Source organism: Nelumbo lutea, chromosome 7, assembly GCF_056320005.1.
Source record: "Nelumbo lutea isolate HS-2025 chromosome 7, American lotus-T2T, whole genome shotgun sequence".
Classification (NCBI taxonomy): domain Eukaryota; kingdom Viridiplantae; phylum Streptophyta; class Magnoliopsida; order Proteales; family Nelumbonaceae; genus Nelumbo; species Nelumbo lutea.
Genome location: NC_142690.1, coordinates 27,062,051 through 27,089,039, shown reverse-complemented (window position 1 = coordinate 27,089,039; position 26,989 = coordinate 27,062,051). Strand labels below are relative to the sequence as shown.

The 26,989-nt window shown below is 41.8% G+C and overlaps 1 protein-coding gene and 1 long non-coding RNA gene across 4 annotated transcripts; one reads left to right on the top strand and one right to left on the bottom strand.

Annotated features, from left to right (window-relative positions):
- Positions 1–26,989, bottom strand: LOC148845838 (uncharacterized). 2 transcript variants are annotated; one of them, XR_016102187.1, is made up of 2 exons: positions 26,638–26,989; positions 1–1,182 (listed from the first exon to the last, which is right to left on the bottom strand). It is a non-coding gene; the product is annotated as an uncharacterized LOC148845838 (long non-coding RNA). The 2 variants fall into 2 exon arrangements; XR_016102186.1 differs by lacking the exon at positions 1–1,182 and adding an exon at positions 22,009–22,606 and having other exon boundaries at positions 26,638–26,987.
- On the top strand, positions 149–23,421 carry LOC148845839 (protein root UVB sensitive 1, chloroplastic-like). 2 transcript variants are annotated; one of them, XM_088954707.1, is made up of 8 exons: positions 149–1,051; positions 1,259–1,534; positions 3,875–3,931; positions 4,147–4,345; positions 19,521–19,636; positions 22,209–22,385; positions 22,483–22,827; positions 22,988–23,421. In XM_088954707.1, exons 1-7 carry the CDS (start codon positions 149–151, stop codon positions 22,765–22,767), a joined length of 2,013 nt encoding a protein of 670 aa, XP_088810833.1. In that variant the 3' UTR covers positions 22,768–22,827; positions 22,988–23,421. The 2 variants fall into 2 exon arrangements, with proteins under 2 accessions (XP_088810833.1, XP_088810834.1); XM_088954708.1 differs by having other exon boundaries at positions 22,478–22,827.

Here is a 26,989-nt window from a genome sequence, read left to right as displayed (position 1 = left end):
TTTAAACACATATATTTGCATTCATGAGCAAAAAAAAGGTAAATATGTACATATTTGCCTTTAGATTGAAATCAAACGCAGCCTTAAATAAAATAAATGGCGAGGTAACGGAGCAGGAGAAGCACTTGGAGAGAGAGAGAACAGAGGTATGGCCCCTTGGTCGTTCTCCATTTGGAGTGGGGGATTTGCTGGTACAACTGTTACCATCTCTTTTACTTGCGCGCCATCTCAGAACTCTCGCTGCTGCTACTGCTATGGAAATGGCAAAGCACTCTTACCGGTACCAAGAATAAGAGGTTCTTCTATCTGTCGACTCTCTCTGAATTTACCCCTCCAACCTCCTTCACTTCCCCCTAAGGATTCCGAGTCCAAATTTCTTTTCCATGGAGTTTGGACGCCCACAACCATTACTGCACCATTTTTCTCCACTCCCACCAACACAGACTCCTTTGTATATCGTTTTCTCCTTCTGGCGCTGCCTCAACTAGGCGGCGATGGCACCGGTGGTGGTGGCGGCAGCAGCAACAACAACAACGGTCATGGGTGGAACTTTTTCAATTTTGATGGATGGTGGGATTGGTCCTCTTTCGCTCCCTTATACCTTTTCTGCTCCCGTGTGCTGGACCGCCAGAGCGACAGAATGAGTTTGGCTTCGATTCAAAGGGAGATATTCCTCTTTCTTCTGACAGCGTTGGGTTCCTTCTGGTACTTCCAATTGGGTTCATTTGCATTTGCAAGAGCTTCTCCAGAGGTCGTCTGGGAAATAAGAGGTGGCAAGTGGACGAGGCTCGTTCCTGATTCCGATCCTTCAAAGGATTCCTTTGTCGTGTCTGGAACATCGTCATCCACGTCTCCGTCCATCCAACTCGGTGACCCCAAGTCGTCCTTGTCTCTTGGACCCAAGTTGTGGATGCAGTGCAGGGATCTTTTCCTTCAGTTAATGCTTCCGGAGGGATATCCCCAGAGCGTTAGCAGCGATTATTTGGAGTATTCTCTCTGGAGAGGGGTCCAAGGTATCGCTAGTCAAATCAGTGGGGTCCTTGCCACCCAGGTATTTGATATATATCCTCCTTATCTATTTCTATTTCATTCCTGGAGTTGCTTGCTCCAGCATTAACATTTCCATGTTGGGAACGCATGGTGGTAGGCTGTTATTCACACAGATTATTCCTGGGATATGACCTGTAAAGAAAATGGGTTTTTACCATTCAAGCGTTTAATTTCTATAACACATGCTGCTGTATCTTCTGTTGTATAGGCATTACTTTATGCTGTTGGGTTGGGAAAAGGTGCTATTCCAACTGCAGCTGCTGTTAACTGGGTGCTTAAGGATGGAATTGGGTACCTCAGCAAAATTATGTTGTCAAAGTATGGCCGCCATTTTGATGTGCACCCTAAGGGATGGAGGTTATTTGCAGATCTTCTGGAAAATGCTGCTTTTGGGATGGAGTTATTAACTCCTGCATTTCCTCATCTCTTTATTTTAGTAGGTGCAGTTGCTGGAGCTGGTCGTTCAGCTGCTGCTTTGATTCAGGTACTTGGTTCTTGGAAACTGTATTTTTAATCACCTATCCCTAGGTAGTGGTCATCTTTCTGGCTCAATTTGTTACTGTTTTCATAGTGTTGTCTTTGATCACAAACATTATTGTTTCATCAGTAACTACTGATGCTTCTCAGATTAAAATTTTTCTAATTAAATTTCTGTTTATGCTAAATAATATTATCTTTCATCTAATAAATACTCCTTGGCACCGTAAACTATGCTAACATGGTGGACTCCTAAGTTCTGTTAATGATATAAAAATATAGTTATCTCTGGACCATATACAGAACTCATATTGCCAATGAATCAGAGGTAAATGGGTTCCTTCGGAGAAGGGGTTAACCACATGAAGTGTATTGGTGTCAGCTATTCCTTGAAAGGCTGTGACCATTAAAAGTTTAAACATTTGGGCTAGGGGGATCCAAGTAGCTCTTTGTATTTGATGCAAGAAATCTGAGAAAAGAAGAGAGAAGAAAGGAAGAAAAATTAGAGAGAATGGGCTGAGCTTGTCTTACTCCACTGCCGGTTCTAAGCCTGGGTAAAGGAGGAGGGTGCGTCAAGTTGGCAGCTGGTACTAAAACTTTTGCCAAACTCTCACGATATGGATCTTGATTTGTTTTTCCATGTTCATATTAGGGCGTTTTCCAAAAACAATGTGCTGCACTCTAACCTGAGTAGTGTTAAGTGGGCAAAGGTTTGCTAGGATGGTCCCTGTACATGACTCACTATGGCAACACCTAGTTGTAATGTCAAATAGGCAAGGGTTTCTACATTCTTTTGGATGGGGGCGGGTAAAGAACCTAGTCCAAGAAACATAACTTCGCTTAGCCACTTGGTTGACATTATGAAGAGGAGAAGGGTTGATTTTGCATTCCTACAAGAAACTAAATGGAAGGGTAAAAAGCCAAAGAAGTTGATGGCTACAAATTAGGGTACATAAGAGAGGTAAATAGTAGAAATTGTGTAGTGTTGATAGTAGATAAGGATTTAAAAAATGGAATTATAAGTATTAAAATATTGGGGATGGAATATTTTAGTTAGACATGTTTTAGGTGAGGAAATCATTAACATAATTAGTGCTTATGCGTCTCAAGTGGGTCTTGAAGAAAACATTAAAAGATTGCAAATGTAGAGAAGATTTTTATAGGGGGAGACTTAAATGGACATGTAGGAAAAAGAAGTGTAGGATATGATATGATGCATGGAGGATTTGGGTTTGGGGAGAGGAATGAATTAGGAGGTACAATATTAGATTTTGTAGTAGCTTATGATATGGAAATTATAAACACGTTTTTTTACAAGAATGATGAACACTTAATAGTTAATACCATTTAAAAGTGGGTCAGACATAAGCCAAATAGATTTTTTTTTTCTTATTAGCGGAATAGAACGAATGATGTGTAAAGATTGCAAAGTTATCCTGAGAAAGCTTAACAACACAACATAGACTAGTGGTGGCAGATGTGTGCATTCGGAAATGGAAGAGAAATGGGAAAGAAAATAGGTGTCCAAGAATTAGGTGGGAAAACCTGAAAAGAGAAAAACTAGCTCAATTTAGAAACATATTGATAATAGAAGGGAATTAGAAAGACTTTCTGATTTATCTGAAGCCATCTAAAAAAATATCAACAACAGAATTTTTTTTTATTTCCTTCTTCCGACGAGTAAACCTGGTTAAACCAGCCTCTACACACACTTGAGCACTGCAGAGCTTTTGAAAAATCAACTCCTTTGACCATGGCTCTGATATGATGTCAAGTTCATGCACTCAATGGCTTTAGATGTAGAACAGTAAAGAAACTGAGGATGTTGTGGACACCTTAATGGCTGTACCTGAAGTTAGGCTGAATACTATATCCTTAAATATTTTTATATCTAATTATTTTATTCACTAAAGGACAAAGTGGTAAGTCATTACGTTTAGCCACTTCAGCCATTATCAAATGACTCCTAGCTCTGGGAAGCCTCTATATTATTCTTATTTGTACTCTTATAATAATGTACAGTTGTTAAAAGACCCCTGAGGGGGCTAAACAGGAAAACAGAGAAGTAATATTTACATAAAGATACATGTGAATGATCCTATGCAGCACACCGTAAATACTGTTCTATTACCATGAATCATCAGATTTGATTTCTCTACATATATAACCATTTATAGGACCGCTTTCCTATGGTTAACTTTACATGACATCTTTACCATTTTGTGATTCTAAGAGGCTGTTTGCAGCATTCTAAATTATGCCACAAAAATGTGATTATTAATTTCACCCCTGCCAGTGCATATCATTATCCTATAACCTAAAATTTGAAAATCATGATTTTTTGCAGGCTGCAACCAGGAGTTGTTTCTATGCAGGCTTTGCTGCTCAAAGGAATTTTGCTGAGGTAAAGCTTGAGTCCATTTAGCTATTGTAAGTTCTAACTTTTAAGAGTTGTAGAAGGTGATTGTTTCCATGCCATAGGAGGCACAAGGGCCTCTTGGACATGGCATGGAAACTAATGCACTTTTTATGGTTAATTTCAATTTCAATTCAATTTCATTGCTCTTTTAGCTTTGTAAAGTTAAGCCTTTACACTCCTAAAGGAATTTTCTATGTCAGGTGATTGCAAAAGGTGAAGCTCAAGGAATGATGAGCAAGTCTATTGGTATCATGCTTGGTATAGGATTAGCAAACTGTGTTGGATCCTCCACATTGCTAGCTATTGCTGCTTTCCCTGTAATATCTGGAGTGCACATGTTTTGCAATCTCAAGTCGTATCAATCTATTCAATTGAGGACTTTAAATCCTTATCGTGCAAGTAATTCCTTTTATCTCTTTATTCACTCCCTATGTTTTGAGGAATAGAAGTTATTCCCCAAATTTTTTATAAATGATTTTTTGTATTGCTTACAGATCAAGCAGATTTAATTGATTGGTAGAAAAAATGAGATATTCACAAGTATGCCAAGCACTAAAGACATAGGAAATAAAGCTTTAAGAGACACAAAAGACAAATGACTAAATCTATTGTGCCAACACATTATTAGAGACCTTTTATAAAAAGACAAAGTAAGACTTGGACTATTACTACTATCCTGACATGACGCCAGGTGTTCATTTGTATCTTTTAAAAAATATACCCCATTTGTTTCATGACCACTTCCAATTGTCCCTAACTAGATCCTAGAAAACATGGTGTTACGAAAGAATGTTACACAATTATTTGGTTATAGTTAATGGGTTTGGAGAGAGGTGGTGTGGTTGGATAGAAGGTTGCTTGAAAACCTGGCATTATCTGGTTATAGTTAATGGAGTTGTGAGGGATTTCTTTCCGGCCTTTAGAGGTTTGAGACAAGGGAATCCCATCTCTCTCCTCCTCTTCACTTTTATAGCAGATGTCTTTAGTATGCTTATCTTGAAAGTTGATAGCTTGGGTTTGATTAGAGGTTGGAGGGTAGGTAGAGAGGGTACAATGGCTGCACATTTGCAGTTTGTGGATGACATGATCATTTTTTGTGAATTTGGAGATCCACAGAAAGCAAGAAACCTGAAACAAGTGATCAAGCTATTTGAATGTATTTCGAAGTTGAAGATTAAGTTTGAAAAGAGTTGTGTAGTGGGGCTAAATTTGGAGAAAGAGGAGCTGAACCGGGTAGAAGATTTTGGAATCCAGTGGTAAAAAGGTGTACAAAGAAGTTAGTAGCTTGGAAGAGAAATTGCATCTCTCTTGGGGGTTGTATTACTTTAATAAAGGCTGCTCTAGCTAGTCTTCCAGTTTACTTCCTCTTGATCTTTAGGATGCCCCAAGGGGAGGTTCTAAAGATAGAGAAAATTATGAGGGGTTTCTTGTGGGAACCTTGGGAAGGAAGGAAGGATCATGTAATAAGGTGGGAACGAGTTTGCAGGAGGAAGGACAAGGGGGGTTTGGGTTTAGGCAATTTAAGGAAGAAGAACACAACTTTGTTGGGCAAATGGTTGTGGAGATGGCCTCTGGAGAGGGAAAGACTTTGGCACAAGGTTGTGACTTGTGAGAAGTTGGTGTATCTCGGCATGCTACATTGAACTCCCCTTGGAAGGCTATTCATAGTATTCTTCCTCTCTTCTTGAGCCTGATCAAGTATGATGCTTGTATTGGAAATAAGGTTTTGTTTTGGAAGGATATTTGGGTTGGTAACTTGACCCTCAAGGACCTTTTCCCTTCCTTGTATGCCCTCTCATGTTTTAAAAATGAGGCAGTTCAGAAGTTTGCATCATTTTCTTCTTCCTTCGGTCTTAACTGGAACTTGGGCTTTAGAAGAAACTTGAGAGATTTTGAGCTTGACCAGGTTGCCTTGCCCCTTAGAACTCTTGAACTTGTTTGCTTGGATTCCCCCTCCCTTGATAGTTGCATTTGGGTGCTGTTAGAATGCTCGAGTCAAGGGTATTTTGGTCATTCTGATGTATCTTATTGAAAGTGAAATGTCTATTGTATCTGAGTTTAAGTTATGTGTCCCATCTTCTATGAGGGACAAAATTGTCTTTCTTGTAACTCAAGTTTTATGAATAAAAGTCATGTGGGTCAGCTAGGAGAGTGACTTTTGAACATCCTCTCTTCTAGTCTGGCCGAACACTCTTCTCCTCTCCTTCTTCTTTCTCTTTTCTTTCTTCTTTCTTCTTCTCTACTTTGACCTAGAATCAACTAGGGTTTATTCACATGGTATCAGAGCATTAAGGTCACGTGTTTTTTTTTCTTGCTGCTGTCTTCTTCCTGGGTTCGCCGCCAGCTTCACGGTAGGTTTCATCATCCTACAGCTGACCTGATTGAAGACTCGATAAAGGGCTGAAAAGGAGTTGCCGTTTTGAGGGCCTGGAGGTGAGAATGCCTCTGGCCGGTGTTGTGGTGGTCGTTGAAGTGGTATACTAGATCCTCTATTCAGTGTACGAAGAGGGCTGGACGTATACAGGTATGGACACTGCTGTCGTGTGTTCAGAAATGGACTGTGAATGCTGATTTTTTTTTGTGTGCTTCAAAAGTTAGTTGTTGTGGTGCTGGGTGAAACTGATACACATATCAGTCATGCTTTTTTTTAGTGTTTTCTTGCTCGCATGTGTGCTGAAAGAAGAGTAGTAGATTGCTGATGTCCACGACAGCAGTGGTGTGGTGTTGATTGTGTTGTGGGGCTGACATATCTATGACTCTAAATGCTTAAAAGTGAACCCCTAGACCTTGTGTGTAATCAGTTCTGCAGTATGAAGAACAAGTGTTCGATGAAATGACTGAGTAATTTCAGTAGTGGTGTGTTGATGGTAAATGGTCCTGCAGTGTGCAGTCCAAGTGTTTGATGTGTTGACTGAATGATTTCAGCTTTAGAGTGTAGTGTGTAATGTGCAGTTGAAGAAAGTAGGTTGGTGGTATCATAAGTGAGATAAGTCTTGTGACGAGTGTGAGATTGTGGTGTGTATTCAAAGGAGAAATAATTGAGATGGCTACAACTGTAGTTGGGAATGACAACAAAACATGCATCATGCTTTCTTCAGATTATCTAAGTGTTCAAATGACATCTATCAAGTTGAATGGTGAGAACTATGTACCATGGGCAAAATCTGTGGAGGTGTTCTTGAAGGCCAAGAGGAAAGTAAAACATGTGAGGGAGGAGAAACCTTCCTCTGATTCTCCTGGGTTCAATGATTGGGAGCAAGATGATGCACAAATAATGACATGGCTTTGGAACAACATGGAACTAAAGGTTAGTGTGAACTTCATGTTCCTAGATACAACCAAAGAGATCTGGGATCATGCGAAAAAGTTGTACTCTGGACAAGACAACACAACTAGGGTATATCAGTTATACCAAGAGTACTTCAATTTGAAGCAAGGAAGTCAAAGCTTAGAAGAGTATTATGCAAGTTTGAGGAACATTCGCAATGAGCTAAATGTGTATCACCCTCTAACATTAGATGTTCAGATCCAACAACAGTAACGTGAACAACTTGATGTGACTAGGTTTCTTGTGGGCTTGAAGGCTGAGTATGAGCTTGTCAGAGCACAGATATTGGGGGGATCAGCTCTCCCCTCACTTGAAGAAGTTTTTGCCCGTCTTAAGAGAACATCCATTGAGCCAGTGGAACATTCTTCCTTCTCTGATAGATCTGGTTTGGTAGTGACTAAAAGGAGTGGTCGTGGAAGTAGAAGTGGTGGTGGCAGTAGTGGCCCTCCAAGCAATCGTGGTGGATACATGTTTAACTGGGCTAGTGGCCGGACTAGAGGCCGGACTAGAGGCCGAGAGTCAGGGGGAGGCCGTGGAAAAGGAAGGGGTAATGCTTAGAGAAAATGTACACGTTGTGGCTTAGAGGGGCACACAATTAATTTCTGCTATGATTTGCGTGGTCCACCCAACACTTGGGCTAACCATGTTACATCTAAGAGTAGCAGCACCATTACTGAAAGCCAGCAAACTGCCCCAACCCCCTCCACACCCACTTGTGCTTCCGGGTAGGAAATGGTGAGTGTACCACGGGCAATATATGAGCAGTTCCTTCAAACATCTCAGCAGAACACAGCTACATTTGCCCATTCAGGTATGACTTGTTTAGCTTCCAAAGCCTCACCCTGGATCATTGATTCTGGAGCCTCGGACCATATGTCTGGGACTCTTGATGTATTTTCTTCCCTTTCTCGCACCTCCACATCTCAGACAGTTACACTTGCTAATGGTTCTACATCTCCTATTTGTGGTGTTGGTGATGTTGATCTCTCCTCATTGTCTTTAGCATCTGTTTTATATGTTCCTAAGTTCCCTTTTAACCTTGTGTCTGTTAGCAGATTAACCAAGTCCCTTAATTGTTCTGTAACGTTCTATCCTTCTTCTTGTGTGTTTCGGGATCTCAAGACGGGGACGAAAATTGGTGGAGGGCATTATGCCGGTGGTTTGTATTACCTTGATGGTGGTGGCCCTCTAGTGGCTTTTCAGTCGTCTCTTACTCCTCTCCAATGGCACTGCAGACTTGGTCATCCCTCTCTCAAGGCTTTGAAGCTACTAGTTCCTTCCTTGAGTCATCTTTCATCATTAGATTGTGAGTCATGTCAGTTGGGAAAACATCATCGAGTCTCATTCAGTCCAAGAATTGATAGTCGTGTCTCAAGTCCTTTTGCTTTAGTTCATTCTGATGTATGGGGTCCAGTTAAAGTGGTGTCATACAATGGTTTAAGTATTTTGTAATCTTTGTTGATGACTTTTCAAGGATGACATGAATCTATCTTATGAAAGACCGTAGTGAATTGTTCTCTATTTTTCAGAAATTTCATGCTGAAATATGCACTCAATTTGGTGTTCATATGAAAATACTTCGCACCGATAATGCCAAAGAATACATCTCCTCACCATTTCAGCAATACCTAGAACATCATGGAATAATTCATCAAACTTCTTCTGCCTACACCTCGCAACAAAACGGTGTAGCTGAACGGAAAAATAGATATCTTCTTGAAACTACTCGGTCCTTGATGATCAATATGCATGTCCCAAAGCATTTTTGGAGTGATGCTGTTCTTACATCCTGTTTTCTGATAAATCGGATGCCCATATGTCAATCCTTGGAAGTCAATCCCCTTTCTCTGTGTTGTTCCCCACTTTGTCTCCCTTTCCTCTCACCCCAAGAGTCTTTGGTTGTGTTTGTTTTGTTCAACACTTGGGGCCTGGAGTAGACAAGCTAGATGCTCGATCTACGAAGTGTATTTTTCTTGGATACTCAAGGACTCAGAAAGGGTACAAGCGTTATAACCCTAAGTTTCATAAATCGTTTGTGTGCCTTGATGTCACCTTCCTTGTATCAGTTCCTTTTTTCACAAATGCCGGGGTCTCTTCTTCTCCCTCTGTGGTTCCTCTTTCTGTTCCGATTGTGGACCCCCTTCTCGTAGCTCCCATTCCTACTGTAGATGCACATCATATGCTTGTTACTACAGAGAGGCCGCCAATTACTCAAGTGTATACCCGCAGAAGTGCTTCGGTTCCTCCTCCACTTCAGCACCTGTCGATAGATCCTACTAGTGCTCCTTCTCCCTCAGATCTTCATCTCCCTATTGCTTTGCGAAAAGGTAAACGTACTTGTACTTCTCATCTCATTTCAGACCATGTTTCCACTGCTCATCTTTCTGCTTCTCATTGCAAATTTATATCATTACTCTCATCGGTTCCCATTCCCAAGAATGTACAGGAAGCCCTTACCTTCCTAGGGTGGCGGCAAGCCATGGAAGAAGAATTCTTTGCTCTACAACATAATCATACGTGGGAACTAACCACCCTTCCTCCTGGTAGCACACTGTTGGGTGTAAATGGGTCTATATAGTGAAGCATCTTCCTGATGGCAGTGTGGAACGATTGAAGGCACGGTTAGTGGCCAAGGGCTATTCCCAGTTATATGGTGTGGACTATATGGAGACATTCTCTCCTGTGGCTAAAATTGGTTCAGTTCGGGTGTTGATCTCACTGGCTACTATGTATGATTGGCCTCTCCTACAACTTGACATCAAAAATGCCTTCCTACATGGTGATCTTGTTGAGGAGGTGTATATGGAGCAACCACCAGGGTTTGTTGCTCAGGGGGAGGCTGGTAAGGTGTGTAGGCTCAAAAGGGCAATCTATGGACTGAAACAATCTCATCGTACATGGTTCGGCAAGTTTAGTGAAGTGGTGAAGGCCTTTGGGATGAAACAGTGTCAAGTTGATCATTCTATGTTCAGCTATAACTCAAAAGATGGAAAAATCTTGCTAGTCGTGTATGTGGATGATGTTGTCATAACTAGAAGTGACGACAATGGAATTGACAGGCTAAAAAAATTCTTATAGGACCACTTCAATACGAAATATCTGGGGAAGCTAAAGTATTTCTTAGGAATAGAAGTTGCGAGGTCAAAACAAGGGATCAACCTATGTCAGAGGAAATATGTTCTTGATCTACTTGAAGAAACATGGTTGTTAGGTGCTAAACCAGTAGAGACTCCTATGGAAGATACAGAAGGTTGGTGAGAAAGTTGAACTACTTGACCATTACCCGACCAGATATATCATTTGCTGTGAGTGTGGTGAGTCAGTTTATGCAACATCCCCAGGTTCCTCACTGGGAAGCTGTTCTGAGAATTGTTAGGTACCTAAAGGGTGCTCCAGGTCGTGGTTTGTTATACCAAAAGGGAGGAACTCTTGAGATAGTAGGGTACGCAGATGCTGATTGCGCTAGTTTTATATCAGACAGGAGGTCAACCACAGGGTATTATATCTTCCTAGGTGGCAATCTTGTAACTTGGAAGAGCAAGAAGCAAACAGTGGTGGCAAGAAGTAGTACGGAAGCAGAGTACAGGGCTATGGCCCATACCACATGTGAACTAGTATGGCTGAAGAACCTACTACAGGAGATGGGTTTCTCAATTGACAAACCCATGAAACTATACTGTGATAACCAAGCTGCTGTTTACATCTTGATGTAGCCGTTTTCGGCCACATATCAATGTTTTGTGATGTAAAATTTTTTGGCTAAGTACCTCGTTATTTGACCCGGTGGTGGCGTGCCTTAGTGATGAGCTACTTGGTAGTGAACTGCCTACTGGTGAACTGCTCGGTGGAGAACTGCCTGGGGGCGAATTGCCTGGTGGCGAACTGTCCGGTGGCGAACTGTCTGGTGGCGAACTGCCTGGTGGCGAATTGCCTACTAGGCGGCCGATGACTTGGAGAATGCTGGAGCTCCCTGATGCGGCGCAATCCGACTGCCCTCAGCATGAGGTGGTCTTCTTTCCTTTGTAGGCTGCGGGAGCTGAGGGACCTGCGAGAACTTCATCTTTTCCTCCTCTTTGTAGGTGGCAGGAGCTGAGAGACCTGCGAGAACTCCATCTTTTCCTCCTCTTTGTAGGCGGCGGGAGCTGAAGGACCTGCGAGAACTGAATCAGAGGTCCCGGGGGTATTTTCCCGGTGGGGGCTCTCCGACGCTTAAGTTAGCACTCTTATTGTAGAGAGCTTTGAAGATAATATGAGAGAGCTAGAGAGCAGGGGTTACTTCCCTTTTTTCATCTCCCTCCCCTTTGGGGGGTGAGGTCTTTATATACCGGAGTCCTCGCGGGTTAGGTGGGTGAAAAGCCTCCAAACGGTAAGACTCGTCGCATCCTGTCAGAACCGGGGTACGGTGGTGAACTCCTTGAGGCCGTCAGGCTGGCGCTTGTGTGAGGCGGCCAGGTCGGCGCCTGGGCCGGGTTGTCAGAGGGGCGCCTGCGTCAGTCGGCGGGTCAGTGTCTAGGCCAGGTCGTCAGGTCAGTGCCTGTGTCATTCGGCGGGTCAGTGTCTAGAACAGGTCGTCAAGCTGGTGCCTGTGTCAGTCGGCGGGTCAGTGTCTAGCCAGGTTTGTCGGTGGGCGCCTTATGGGCTGTTTGGCCAGATCATGCGCTAGGCTGGTCCAGGTCGGCCAGGCCGCGCGCGCGCCGCGTAGGTCGTGCAGGCCGCGCGCGCGTGCCGCGCAGGTCGCGTGTGCCGCGCGCAGGTTTGTTGGCTAGGTGTTTTCCTAGTTGTCACGAGGTGCCACGTTGTCACGGGGTTAATCAGCGAGGCCCCGTGCGGCGCTCGATGGGGTCGAGAAAGCCTAAGAAAGCAAGCAACAACACACACCAGGCAACAAAAATGCACACAGATTAGACAAAAGGTAACTTGTATTGCATTAATCAATGGTAAGCACAAGCACACAGTATAGTGTCGAGGGGATCTCGTGCTTAACCTTTACACGCTCCTGAACTCACTCGACTGCCTACCTCCCCTCAAAGAGTACGTTAAGCTTTTGGGGGAGTGACAGTAAGAAACATCAAAAGAATGAAAATTCATACTATGTATTTACAATAACGCCATTGGCGGTCCCCCCTTACAAAATACATGCGTAGCCCACCCATGACACTAATGCTGACACCTTGAAGGCACGCGATTGGCACTTTGATGTCTCATGGTAGGTGCTTGATGGCGCGGCAAAGGAGTCACTCGTGACAACGTGTCACAATTTCACTAGAGGGCCAAATCTGCCCTCATCAATAGCCCCCCACTCCCGAGCTGATAGTAACTCAGCGAAGGGAGTAGATTTCTTTTGGCCCGTAAGTCGATGAGCTAGTAAGTGCTGATCCAATTACTAGTGTGGCCCGTAGGCTTTGGGAGCGACTCGTGGTCTACTCTTCTTTGACTTTTGCCCGTGTCGGAGAGGCGACCGGGTCTTTAGTAGTAATGTGGCCTGTAGGCTTTGGGAGTGACCAGTGGTCTACTCTTTTCTAACTTTGCTCGTGCCGGAGAGGCGACCGGGTCTTAAGTAGTAATGTGGCCCGTAGGCTTGGCCTGCATCAGCTTCGTAATGCCGGTCACCTACTCCTACAAGAAGCTACTAGGGGCTTGACCTTCGGGGGCAACACTACTAACTTTAGGTTGCCAGCTCACACGGGAGCCTTGGAAGGCTCGACCAGTAAGGGCGCCTATGTAGTCAGTTGGCCGCCAACTCCCGTGGAAGCCACGAAGAGCTCATCTTTGTAGGGGGGACCTTGCAGAGAGGACTGATGTGGCATTATTTGAATTGAAAGTAAGGTTGGTAGAGCTACTTAGTCCGTTAGTTCCCTGCATAGTCTCTGAGTTCATAAAAAATGTAAACTATAAAGCGATAGCTTCAATTTCTAAAAAGTGAGGACCTAGTTTTGGCAAGATGAGAACTTAGCTTTTGTAGGATGAGAACTTAGCTTTTTGTAGCGTTTTCCCACAGACGGCGCCAATTGATGTAGCTGTTTTCGGCCATGTACCAATGTTTTGTGATGTAAAATTTTTTGGCCAAGTACCTCGTTATTTGATCCGGTGGTGGCGTGCCTTAGTGATGAGCTACTTGGTAGTGAACTGCCTACTGGCGAACTGCTCGGTGGAGAACTGCCTGGGGGCAAACTGCCTGGTGGCGAACTGCCCGGTGGCGAACTGTCTGGTGGCGAGCTGCCTGGTGGCGAGCTCCCTGGTGGCGAGCTGCCTGGTGGCGAGCTCCCTGGTGGCGAGCTGCCTGGTGGCGAATTGCTTGGTGGCGAACTGCTTAATGGCGAACTACCCGGTGGCGAGCTGCTCGGTGGCGAACTGCCTGGTGGCGAACTGCCTGGTGGCGAATTGCCTACTAGGCGACCGATGACTTGGAGAATGCTGGAGCTCCCTAGTGTGGTGCAATCCGACTGCCCTCAGCATGAGGTGGTCTTCTTTCCTTTGTAGGCTGCGGGAGCTGAGGGACCTGCGAGAATTTCATCTTTTCCTCCTCTTTGTAGGTGGCGGGAGCTGAGAGACCTGCGAGAACTCCATCTTTTCCTCCTCTTTGTAGGCGGCGGGAGCTGAAGGACCTGCGAGAACTGAATCAGAGGTCCCGGGGGTATTTTCCCGGTGGGGGCTCTCCGACGCTTAAGTTAGCACTCTTATTGTAGAGAGCTTTGAAGATAATATGAGAGAGCTAGAGAGCAGGGGTTACTTCCCTTTTTTCATCCCCCTCCCCTTTGGGGGGTGAGGTCTTTATATACCAGAGTCCTCGCGGGTTAGGTGGGTGAAAAGCCTCCAAACGGTAAGACTTGTCGCATCCTGTCAGAACCGGGGTACGGTGGTGAACTCCTCGAGGTCATCAGGCTGGCGCTTGTGTGAGGCGGCCATGTCGGCGCCTGGGCTGGGTTGTCAGAGGGGTGCCTGCGTCAATCGGCGGGTCAGTGTCTAGGCCAGGTCGTCAGGTCGGCACCTGTGCCAGTTGGCGGGTCAGTGTCTAGACCAGGTCGTCAAGCTGGCGCCTATGTCAGTCGGCGGGTTAGTGTCTAGCCAGGTTTGTCGGTGGGCGCCTTATGGGCGGCTTGGCCGGATCATGCGCTAGGCTGGTCCAGGTCGACCAAATCGCGCAGGCAGCGTGCCGCGTGCAGCTCGCGCAGGCTGTGCGCAGTTCGCGTAGGCCTCGCGCTCGCCGCGCGCAGGTCGTCAAGCTGGCGCCTGTGTCAGTCGGCGGGTCAGTGTCTAGCCAGGTTTGTCGGTGGGCGCCTTATGGGCGACTTGGCCGGATCAAGCGCTAGGCTGGTCCAGATCGGCCAGGTCGCGTAGGCCGCGCGCGCGCCTCGCAGTTTTCCCGGGCGCGCGTTAGGCCGCGCGCGCGCCCCGCAGTTTTCCCGGGCGCGCGTTAGGCCGCGCGCGCGCGCCACACAGGTCGCGTGTGCCACGCGCAGGCGCGCGTCAGGCCGCTCGCAGGTCGCGCCAGGCCGGCCAGACTGGTGCCCGGGTGGGTCACCAACTTCGTAAGTTTGTTGGCTGGGTGTTTTCCTAGTTGTCAGGAGGTGCCATGTGTCACAATTTCACTGGAGGGCCAAATCTGCCCTCATCACACCTCATCCAATCCTGTCTTCCATGAAAGAACTAAACATATTGAGGTGGATTGCCACTTTGTGAGAGAGAAAGTGATAAGTGGGGTAATGACTACATCTCATGTGAGCTCAAGAAATCAGTGGGCAGATCTCTTCACAAAAGGATTGTCTCGGGGAAGAATAGATTACATTTGTAACAAGCTGGGACTAATTGATATATACTCTCCAGCTTGAGGGGGAGTGTTAGAATGCTCGAGTTAGGGGTATTTTGGTCATTCTGATGTATCTTATTGAAAGTGAAATGTCTATTGTATCTGAGTTTAAGTTATGTGTCCCATCTTCTATGAGGGACAAAATTGTCTTTCTTGTAACTCAAGTTTTATGAATAAAAGTCAAGTGGGACGGCTAGGAGAGTGACTTTTGAACATCCTCTCTTCTAGTCTGGCCGAACACTCTTCTCCTCTCCTTCTTCTTCTTTCTCTTTTCTTTCTTCTTTCTTCTTCTCTACTTTGACCTAGAATCAACTAGGGTTTATTCACAGGTGCCTAATTCCCAATGTTCCTTTTCATGTGCCTCCTTTTTTCTTGTCTTTGTGTTCAACTCCAAATCCTTAGCCGCTTTATAGCAAGGAGGTTTGGCCAAGCCTATCCCCCCAAAAGTGGGAGCCCTTTATTGGGAAGTGTCTCTTGGAAAAATAAATACTTCGGATGTATTGCCAAAAAAAAAGAAGACCTGGTCCTTGTGTCTCCCCTAACTGGTGTATCCTCTGCAAAGCAAATGAGGAAAGTTGTTTCCATTTACTAATCTCTTGCCCACTTGTTGTAGGCCTTTGGGAGAAGCTTTTTGATCTCTTTGGGTGCAGGTGGACAAAGCCAAGGCAGATCGGTAATCTTTTTGACCCAACAACTTTTAGGTGTCCAAAGAAAAGAGGTAGTCTTGTGGAGGTGTGCAAGAGCTACTTTGGTGTGGATTGTTTGGGAGGAAAGGAATGTCAGAAATTTTAATGACAATGAGAGGGATGGGAATGATCTGTGGGAAAGCATTTAAAATAGAGCCATAAGTTGGGCAAAGACATTGGACCCTTTTCATCACTGCTTCTTTGATGACGTGTGGAGGAATTGGGAGCAAATTGCCAAAAGTTCTGTTGTTAGAATCAAGCCTATGGTGGAGTGGAAACCTCCTGAAGAAGGGGTTATTAAATTAAATTTTGATGGCAGCAGCCTAGGTAATCTGGGGCTGTTTGGAATTGGGGGAGTGTTCAGAAATGCTGTGGGCCGGATCTTAGCTTTATATTCTGGTCCTATAGGTCTAGTAGATTCAGTCAATGCAGAAGTTCAAGCAGTTCTAAAGGGAGCAGGGATTGCTAAGGAGATGGCAATGGAGCACTTAATCATTGAAGGCGACTTGAAACTGGTTGTTGGGTGTTTAAAAGAGCCGGAAGTGACAGCATGGTCCTACAGAGGGGCTTTGATAAGGTTCAGATGGTTAAAATCAAATATGTCAGTGCAAATTCAATGGGAAAGAAGATCGGCAAATGGGTTGGCAGATTCTTTAGCCAAACAAGGGGTACATGGGAATCAGTTTTTTGGGGCTCATTTGTATGCTTTATGATATAGTTTAGAGGCGGCATCTAACACCTCTTTGTGGGGAATTTGTAGTATGTATTCTTTGTGCTGATTAATAAAATAACCTTTATCTATAAAAAAAAAGAATGTTACACAATTTGTAGTATGTTTAAGTAAAACCTTTGGTAACCAAGTGAGCCTTCAAGTCTTTCCACTGTCCTATCAAGCTAAAACTTCGTAGTATAGATCCACTGACAACCAAGAACCTTCTTACTAGAAGGGAGACAAACCAAATCCCAAGTTTCATTTTGATGAAAAGCTAACATCTCTTCTTCCATATCTTTCCTCCAACTAGGATTAAATAAGGCTTCCTAATAAGTTAAATGTCCGGAAGTTGATTATTGAAGGTGACTCAAAGTACTAATAAGTTGGTTGCAAGAGGAGGAAGTGGGATGGTGGAATTATGTTAATGAAAAAGGAAATTAAAGTGGGTGACACTTGGAATGGAAGTCAGATTCCAATGAGTTATAAGAGATGTGAACTCCTTTGCTGATGCATTGGCTAAACAAGGGGTGGGAAGAGATCATTTATTTTGGGCTGTGTTGTAATCTGTTTTTCTTTGGGAGAGCTAAGATAGTTTTTCTCACCCATTTATGATTTTATTGTATCTTATTCCTTTTAATTTTTAATGAAGAATTCCAATTATTGATAAAAAAAGACTAGCATTTGCACCCTTTTTGTAAAGAATATACACTCAATTGCCTAGGGTTCATGTTTGTCTTCTTGTCATTCAAAAAGATGAGCATAATACACATTCAAATATATATAGAGGCAAGCAAAACAAAGAAGAATTAGGAAATAGAAAAGAATAAAAAATCTGATTATGCAACATTGGTGAAGGTATCTGATTAATAAGATAACAAGCTGTAGGAACTGCATCAACCCAGTAGATTTTAGGAACATTCATCTAAATGAGAAGAGCCCGTGTTGCTTCTAACAAATGATGATTCTTGTGTTTAGCCACACCATTTTGTTGCAGTGTGTGAACACATGATGTCTAGTGTCAAATGCCATGCTGATCAAAGAAGCTAGTAAAGGAAGAAGATGTGTATTGTTTTGCATTATTAGATTGAAAAGCACAAATATTAAAGCCAACAACCAAGTGATTCTTGAAAAATCAATAACACAAGTAACAAAATACTTGCATCCCAAATACGAACAATTGGGACCAATTGGACACGGACCCCTAACATTAGAATGAACAAGTTGAAATGGTTTTGACACACGGCTGATAATTCGAGGAGGAAAAGTAGCCCAGTGGTGCTTTCTGAGCTGACATGTATCATGGTCAATAGTTGTGTCAGATTAAAGAGAAAGAAACAAAAGACAGACTTTGCAAGGAAGGATGATCTAGTCGCAATGCAGCTAGAAAGGAGAAACATTAGTAGAGGATGATTGAAGAGCAGTACTCCCTAAACCACCTTGTTGATAGTATAGACCACTAGATTCAAGTCCTCTACCAATCTACCTCTTCATCTTAAGGTCTAAAACCTATAATAAGAAGGTAAAAAAGTAATAGAATAGTTAAGTGGTTTGGTAAATTTACTCATAAACGTAAATGGAAATTGAGGGGCATAAAGTACATAAGACAAAGGAAATTGAGGAGTTGGGTTAACATTTCCAACTCTAAACACTGGGGATGTGGCACCGTCAGCAAGAGTAACATACTCTGAAGAGGAAGATAAAGGGCTAAGCTGAGTGTAGCAAGTTGGTACTTATCATGTGATTTGTAGCTCCTAAGTCAATGACCCATTGAGATGTGGTAGAAAGAAGGTAGGTGGAGCAATTATGTAGCTTCCAATTGTCCCAAGTCAATAGTATGCCCCTCATGATGATAATGTGTGCAGAACCTAACTCCATATAGATCTATGCAATATCCAATTATGTGGCCTCCGAATCCATAATGAGTGCAAAATCTAGAAGATGTGGCACTACAACATCCAGGATCACCTCTAGCACTAGAATCACCTCTACCACCCTGTTTTGTCTAGATAGGCCATGCCCACCATTATCATGTCCCCTTACAAAGACACCTTGATTTCCTCTACCATCACTACCAGAAATAGCAAGTGCAGTGCTGCTTGATTTGAAATGGATCGAGTCTCTGATATCTTGTCTCTCCAAAGCCTAGAGAATACCTCCTCCAAATCTAGTAGTTCTGGGCAGCCCAAAATTTGTGATCTAACTGATTCATATTTAGGTTTAATCCCTAACAAGAACTTAGAAACATAAAATTCTTTCCTCTTCTTCTCCATAATTGTAATATCACTAGTGGTTGGTTGGTTTTTATCAAGTTCTTCACATAGACCCTCTATATTAGAATAATACTCTTTAATAGACTTATCTCCCTGCTGAAGATTAAACAATGAAAGAATGATTGAAACGATTGGTAAACATGAGCAAAATTGTTACTACCTGAATACATTCTCTTCACTTGATCCCGTATCTGCTTGGGTGTATTAAGGAAGATTAAGGAACTGTTAATTTTAGGTTCCATAAAGTTCTATAGCCATTTTCTGATCTGGGCATCTTCTGTTCCTCCTGAATCCAATTTGAATGGGTAGAACTTTCAGCCTCAGGCACCTTTTCGGCAGGGTACTTCACTTTTCCTTTGTCCATAAGAAAGACCTCAACTGACTTAGCCTAAACAACGTACATATTTCTTCCATTCAGTTTTATAAAGATCATCCGGACAGACATAAGTTTGTAGAAACCAGGATTGCAGGTATGGAATTCATTACTTTTCACAAATATGTAGATGGAACCCAAAACAAGCCTTACAAATAACGCTAGAACTATCATTTTTCCTTTTTTTTTTTTGAGGGGGGGGGGGGGGGGTAGGGGGCGATGGCCCCTTGTTGCCCATGCCCATGGTTCCACCTCTTCCTAGAACCATGTATGATTGGATGTGGAAGAAATAGTTAAATTATTTAATGGGTCATCTCTAGCTTTCTTTCTAAGAAATCTCATTCCCTTGATGAACTAGATGCTGAATATGCTACTTGATTTTCTTGGTTCCATGGCAGGTCTTGTCTTCAGTGAATATTTGCTTAGTGGTCAAGTTCCTCCTATTAAAGAAGTCAATGATGAGGAACCACTTTTTCCAGGCATAAGAATTCTAAATATAAATCCCATAGATAAAGTAAGTTGCTTTCTTCCTATATATTGTTCTATAACATGATTTTGTTTTTTCTCTGATGTAACTTTTGAGGAAATGGTTTCAATTATTATAATGGGATATATTGTTGTTCTATAACATGATTGTATTTTTTCTGGGATGTAGCTTTTGAGGATATGATTTCAATTGTTATAATGAGAAATATAGTTTGGGCTTTAGGTCAAGTATCTATCTATTGCTTTCTAAGAGCTTCATCATTATATTTTCTTAAGTAGTCTTGCCTTTGTATGTAGCAGGGTTGGCAAGTATTGAGATATTTAGAAGTGTTATACATGTCTATTAGAGATTACAGCATGAGGACATGACAGTTGATATATGTTAAGTTATGCAGGAATTATAGAAAAACTTGCAAAATTCAAGTGTTAGAACCCTTTTTAATCTATGCTTTCTCATGAAAGGCTTTATACAAGGGTGCTAAGTACCGATGATTTTTCTGACATCACTTGTAGGTACCATTGTCAACATGTGAGAATTATTTTTATTTTTTATTATTTTTGATAAATATGTGAGAATTATTGTGCAAAGTGCCAGGGGTGGGAACAACTCAACACATTGTTTTTTAGGTATCTTAAAATCACTTCTTGTAAGTGACAAGTGATTCTATTCCTAGATGGCTTTCTTCAGGTGCAAGTGCCAGGTGAGGGAAGAAAGTGTTGACTGGACAAAATTTTAAGTTCTTCCTTTGTTGTTGTAGGAGTGTAAACAGAACCCAATTATCCAATTTTGAATTTGAGATTCAATGTAAATGAATTGAACTCAGATAAATTGATTAGTTTGGCAGTCGAATTTGAATAATTATTTCATACTGATTGATTTTTGGAGAAAAGTGGTGATTGAAAAATGGAGTGCTGGGATTTGAATGGGAGGGAGGGAGGGGGGGAAGGAGGGATTGAGAGAGAGAGAGAGAGAGAGAGGAGGGAGGGAGAGGCATTTTGGAGAAAAGTGGTGATTGAAAAATGGAGTGGTTGGATTTGAATGGGACACTAGAACAGTTTCTTCCTTAGATGGTTTTTGTGTTTGGAAACTGGAAAGGATTCATGAAGAGGGAGGGAGGGAGGGAGAGATGCATTTTGGAGAAAGGTGGTGATTGAAAAATGGAGTGGTGGGATTTGAATGGGACACTAGAACCGTTTCTTCCTTAGATGGTTTTTGTGTTTGGAAACTGGAAAGGAATCATGAAGTTCCAAACTTTGTCAGATCTGTCCTAGATTATGCAAATTAAATTCCAAGGATATAATGGTGCGAGTCAATGTTTTGGATAAGGGGTGACCAGATTTTATGGTGTCCTATGTTTAGAAGACCACTATTGGATAGAGAACTTGAAGAGTCTGCTGTATTTTTTTCAGTGTTGGAAGCAATGAAGCTGGATACCAGAAAACCTGACATGAGTTGGTGGAAAGTGTGCAAGGATGGGAAATTTTATGTAAAATCCTTTTATGAAGTTTTATTTAGGGAGCGGGTGGATGGTACTTCTGTTGGAGGAGTTTGGGGCAGAGGTGGAAGCATTTGCATGGCTGTTGGCAATTGATAACTTTATGACCTTGGACCTTTTAAAACCAAGAGTCTTTCAGTTACCTTGCATTTGTGTTGTGTACAATGATAATGAAGAGGATGCTTCACATTTGTTCATCCATTGTAGCTTTGCAGAATTTATATGGAGGTTTTGCCTATCATTGTTTAAGGTTTCTTGGACTGTATGTCAGCCTCGAGAGATCTAAGCATTGTGACCAAGGATTGATGGTGGTAAAAAAAGCAACAATTTTCTCAGGTATTGTACCTTTTGCAGTGTGTTGAGGTATTTGGAAGGAAATGAACAAGCATATTTTTGAAGGAAAAAAATGGCTGAAAAACTAACTTGTTGCTGACATTAGATCTTTGGTCATGGATTGGATGCTTGCACACCCTGATTTCAAGGAGACTAAGAGGGAGGATGGTTTTGGGGATAATTTGTGGACAATTTTGATCTTTGTAACTTTTTCCCTTAAGGATTATGGCTTTGGGATCTGCTTATGTTGTTATTCTCTTTGTGGTGAAAGCTCTTAACCAAAACTTGCAAGTTATTTCATTTTCATTCAATGTAATTTTATCTTTACTATCATATATAGAAAAAATAAAAAGAAAAAGACAACTGTATACTAGTAATACATGTTTCTTCAGTTCAAATGATTGTTGATCAACAACTTACTAGCTGCATAATACTGGTTGAATGATCCCATAAGCTGTTTCAAATGCCCAATTTCGTATCCGTATTCATAGATATGTTCTCGACAAGTGCATGGGAATTTTATTTCCCCATTGCAATTTGTCATCTAACAGATTAGTCAACAGTGATCAAGTCCAGAATGTTTGAGATGATTTCTAATATTATCATTTCCCTTGAAGTTTTTGACCTATTCACATTGGGCATTCTATGGGGTGCATGAATTTGTTGTGAAAAATTACAACTTGGAGAAGGCACTAGGTAGATAATAGAAAGTATTCTCAATCCTAATTTACATGCACCTTACTCCTATGACTTGTGGATATTTGTTCTCAGGTATTGTCAGAAGCACTTTCTATAGAAGCTAAAGAAGCAGCAGCTCAAATTCAGCAGCGTCTGCAGTTGGGATCCAGGCTTAGTGAAGTTATTAATTGCAAGGAGGATGCAATTGCTCTGTTTGATCTGTACAAAAATGAAGGATACATGGTGGTTGAGAACATGGATAGATATTGTGTAAGTACATTCTCATTTTGTCCTCTGAAACTTGAATGGTTGTGGTACCAAGTTGTACGAAGTGCTTTCATGCTGTTGAAATTGATGCTTAGGTCAGGTAATACTTAAGGAGGGTTCATCTCCACAAGACATGCTCAAGTCGTTGTTCCATGTCAACTATCTGTACTGGCTGGAGAGAAACGTGGGGATCAAGCCAAGAAGTGCCACTGATGACTGCAGACCTGGAGGAAAGCTGCAAATTTCTTTAGATTATGTGCAGAGAGAATTCCACCATGTTAAGCATGATGGGAATTTAGCTGGCTGGGATACTGACAGGCTAATTGCTAGGCCATTGGCTAACAGGATTTCTGTAAGCTATGCCACCTCTGCTCCTATAAGTTGATAATGAGAGGCCATGTATGCTTGCATTTACTTCTGTGTCTCTTAACGGAGCAGGAGAATGGTAAAATTTCTTATATATATTTTTTTCTGTTTCATTCTTTCTTGTTATGCCAGCTAGCGAGGTGTCAATGGAACCCTAGCAGTTGGGAATGCTTAGTGGATCAGTTAGCGCTCTCTCAGAACTCATTTAATGTTTCTTATATTTCTACCTTTTTTTTCAGTGCAAAAAGGGTTGGAGAACTCGGGAAGAAGGCAAAATGATTCTTTTGCAAAAGTTACATGGTTGACCTGTTGAAGATCTATAACTCCACCCATCACCAAATTGGTGAATGAAGTGAGGTGGTGCAGGATATCTATGTTGGAGTTGAGATGAGTGTTTCAGCAGTCTCATGAATTTCACTTCAGTGAGGTATATGTCCGAGATACTTTTCAACAGAACGTTAATGAAGGATGTCTCTAGTTTACAATTAACTCGTAAACACAATAATGGGAAGTCTTGTGTACTTTTCGGCATTCTTGAAGTATTTGGTACCTGGCTCATGAAAGAAACTGCTTAGTATACGGTACCCATGTATAAGGTATTGTGAGGCACACGGGTTGATGTACGACACTCGTGTGCCATATAAATTATCAAAAACGGATCTAATTGACCCTATTTTAATTAGTCTTAAATTTTCTTTAATTGATTCCGAAGCTATAGGAGTTATCTTACATGGTACTTAAATGGGGATCTTAAATCTTAATTAAATGGAATTTAAACATTATTAATTTCAAGGGAGGTTTAGGTCTTTTACCATATTATTTTTATTTTTTGTTTTTAAAGATGCAATACAGGCTTAATATTTTGATTTTAGCATGAAGTGAGCAGTTCAGTTGTTACACAATAAATTAGCTTGGGCTAGCTCAAGAAAAAAGAAAAAAACTCACTATATACAATCCCACATGATGACATAAATGCTCATACCCATCTAATTGCTTGAACTTGTGAACAATCGAATTCTTGTTCATATACAATTATAGTTAATAGATTCAATTCTCAGTGGCGTCCTTCTCTCTCACAAAGTGCCCATGATGGTTGAGGGTGCACCAGGGAGCCAGCCAGATATAAATAGGTGCTTTATGGTGGTTATGGTGTAGGGATGGGCGTAGATGATGCGCAATGGATTTGGGCTTCTGAGCTTGCCCCTAGTCTAGAGGTGGAAGGAATGGTTCTGGTGTTTGTAGGGTTGATGGCGAGGGAACCAAATGTGAAGCGGTTTCCCTCAGAGTAGTGGGTATGAGTTAACTTGGGCTTGTTGGTTTTTATTTTGTGTCCCTTGCAAATGATGGGGAACTTGCCCTTAGCTTAATAGGTTTGTAGTAGACGAGTGGGTCACCAAGATTGGGCTCTTGGTTGATGGGTTTACTGGTTCAAGTATTTGCCTATTCAATAATGGGGTTAGGTGAGATAAGGGTTGGGCTTGGTCTTTTGCCCGAAGCCGACTCATTTCAGAACGGAGTTGTTCCATTTGTGTTTGGAATTGATCTATTTGTTTTTGGTGAAGTTGCTCCATGACTCTTAAGAATTGGGTGAAATCCATCCATTGACTTTGGGTGGTAGGGGTGGTTATTTTTGGTTCATGAGTTGTGGGCTACAGGTACTGGCTCAACCACCGATCTACTCTCAAGGGTCCTAAGGGACAGTAGGGTCACCTTTGGATCAGTTACAAGATTTAGGGTCTCTGGTTCCTCTACCCTAGTTAACCTCCTACCAATTTTTTTTCCAATGAGTTGTGGTGTGACTCTTAGGGTGCAGAATTAACTAAAGATAAAAGGAGAAGAGTACCTGTGTGGGCCCGTTGTAATCCAGTTAAATTGCTTTAGCTAGGACAAAATAAAGCAAGGAGAGAGATAACAAGTAAATGAAGAAGAAATTCTATGAGTTGGGCATATAGAAGAATGCAATGAAATGCTTTAATAGGCCACCTAGGGGAGATTTCTAGGGCTTTATAAGCAATGGTTAAGATTTGTTTTTATAGGCTCCTAATGGGTTTAGGGAACCTCAGTTGGGTCAGACTACTCATATACTTCAAGATAAGTCTTGGGTACGTTGCTAAGGCCTCACATTGTTTATCTAGAGCCACCAATCTTATTCAAACGGTGGTTAGATGTACCGGATGTAAGAGAGAAGGGTCCTCTTTTTAGGACGGTTATCCCTAAGCAATCATATCAGGGGCCGCTTATAGTCGAGTTAGAAGGACAAAATGCAATGCAACATGTGTGAAGTGCGTGTAGCCCAAGTGAAGCCCAAAAGTTAGAAAATAATCCTTGGAACTCGGTGTTTCAAGTTAGGCCCTCTTAGAAATTCTCCAATGTAGTTGCCATCTGTGGCTACTCGACTTGGAGAGGGGATGATGAAGTATGGAGTCAACACCTAAGCTTTTAGGAAATGGGAATTAATGAAAATTTAGGGTTTTTCAAGAAAACCAATTTGTTTGGGTGACTCGTTGCCCAAAAGGGATGAAATTCTTAGGGTATAGGGACCAAGGAACAGTGTGGGAAGGTGTTAGGCACCCCACACACGCCGGTTAAATTGGCCTTTACTTTACCAATATTCCAAGGAAAATTTAAAAATTTTTTGAGCTTGAAATAAAGTGATAAATAACACACTAAATTGATAAAAAACTATATATACTAAATTAAACAAGAGAGAAAAACTAACTATGACTTAACAATTAACGGGAGAATAATAATCAATAGGCATTAAATAATGAAAGAATGCCTTAATAATTGGCTAGAAAATTCAAACGAAAATTCAGGTGCACAAGTTGTAAGGTAGGAAACCACAAATAATAATTTAAAAACAATAAGAAAGGGACAATATGCAAGGAATTCTAATTTGACCTAATGCATATGCATGAGATGAAATGAGATTAGCTACTAATTTGATCAATGCTAGTATAGAAGAAGAAATAATTGAAGATGATGTTTTTTTTAAGGCATGCTTAAGGATGTAAAATAAAAGATGAAGTTTGAAGTCTAAGAAATTAAATGCTATATAATGCAAAAATGGAAAACACGACAACTTCCTAATCTAAAAATGCTGATTTATTGAAAATGAACCCTTGAATTGGGCGATTGAAAAAAAAATTTAAATGGAAAACAATGCCCCATACTTTAATTCCTGCAATATGAAATAAATTTTAATTGACAAAACACACTATCAAAAAAAAAAAAAAAACCTAAATGCAGTTGCAAACAAAGAATCTAACGGTTTGTTGATAAACTTGAAAAAGTGAGAAATTATGCCACTAGATACTAAATAATGTAAAATTAGAAAATATTATTAAGAATAAGGGTTTTTAGTGTTCAGTCCATCCAAACAAATCTTAGCTCCCCCATTTAGTTGGGGTAGGTGTCAGTTCGGAATTGATGCCCATGCACAGGTGGGTATTGGTGTTACTGGTGGAGCTCTTTTAAATTTTGAATTGTTATAGGTCTGCATAGAATTCAGAATTCTTAGGTGGAGTGCAGAGTAGATGGGACTAAAGCATGATACGTGCAACAAACAAATGGGAAAAAAAAGGAAAAAAAAAAGAAAAAAAATTAACACTTAAAATTCAAAATAAAAAAGCGACCAAAGCAACCTGATTTTTCAAACAAACTAGCAATATTCGCCCTCGGACAGGCCATAAGTTATCCTACGTGGCTACTTAATAGGAGAAATTAAACAATATAGAATGGAAGACAAGAAAATTTAACCAAGAAAAATTGAACGGAAAACATGAAACTAAATAACAAGACAAAAGCAACTAAATAGTTTGACAAAAGCCATATCTCATAGAAAGTTTCATCCAATTGAAACAGCCATGTTTTTTCCACTGATACGTGCCTTTTAATTAGAAGCTTTTTCTCCAATTAACACAGTGAAGGCACACAGTACGCGAACATCCTCTTGCATTTTGAAACCTTCTTTGCTGATGAAATGTCTCCTGTCAAAAGCCAAAGATAAGAATTTCGTGACAAACCGGTTTTCAGCTACACTCTTTCAAGCGTATTCCAAGCTTCTCTTCTTCAACCCACGACCTCTGGGATGATTTTAGGGAGCTGCGGTGGGATGATTTTATGAGGTTTAGGATGTTTGGGGGAGATGAAAATAGTTTCAAAAGGGTGCAATGAATATAGAGAGCTTCTCAAGCATGTACGTGAGAGAGAGAAAACAAGGATTGTTTCGTGGCAGAGGC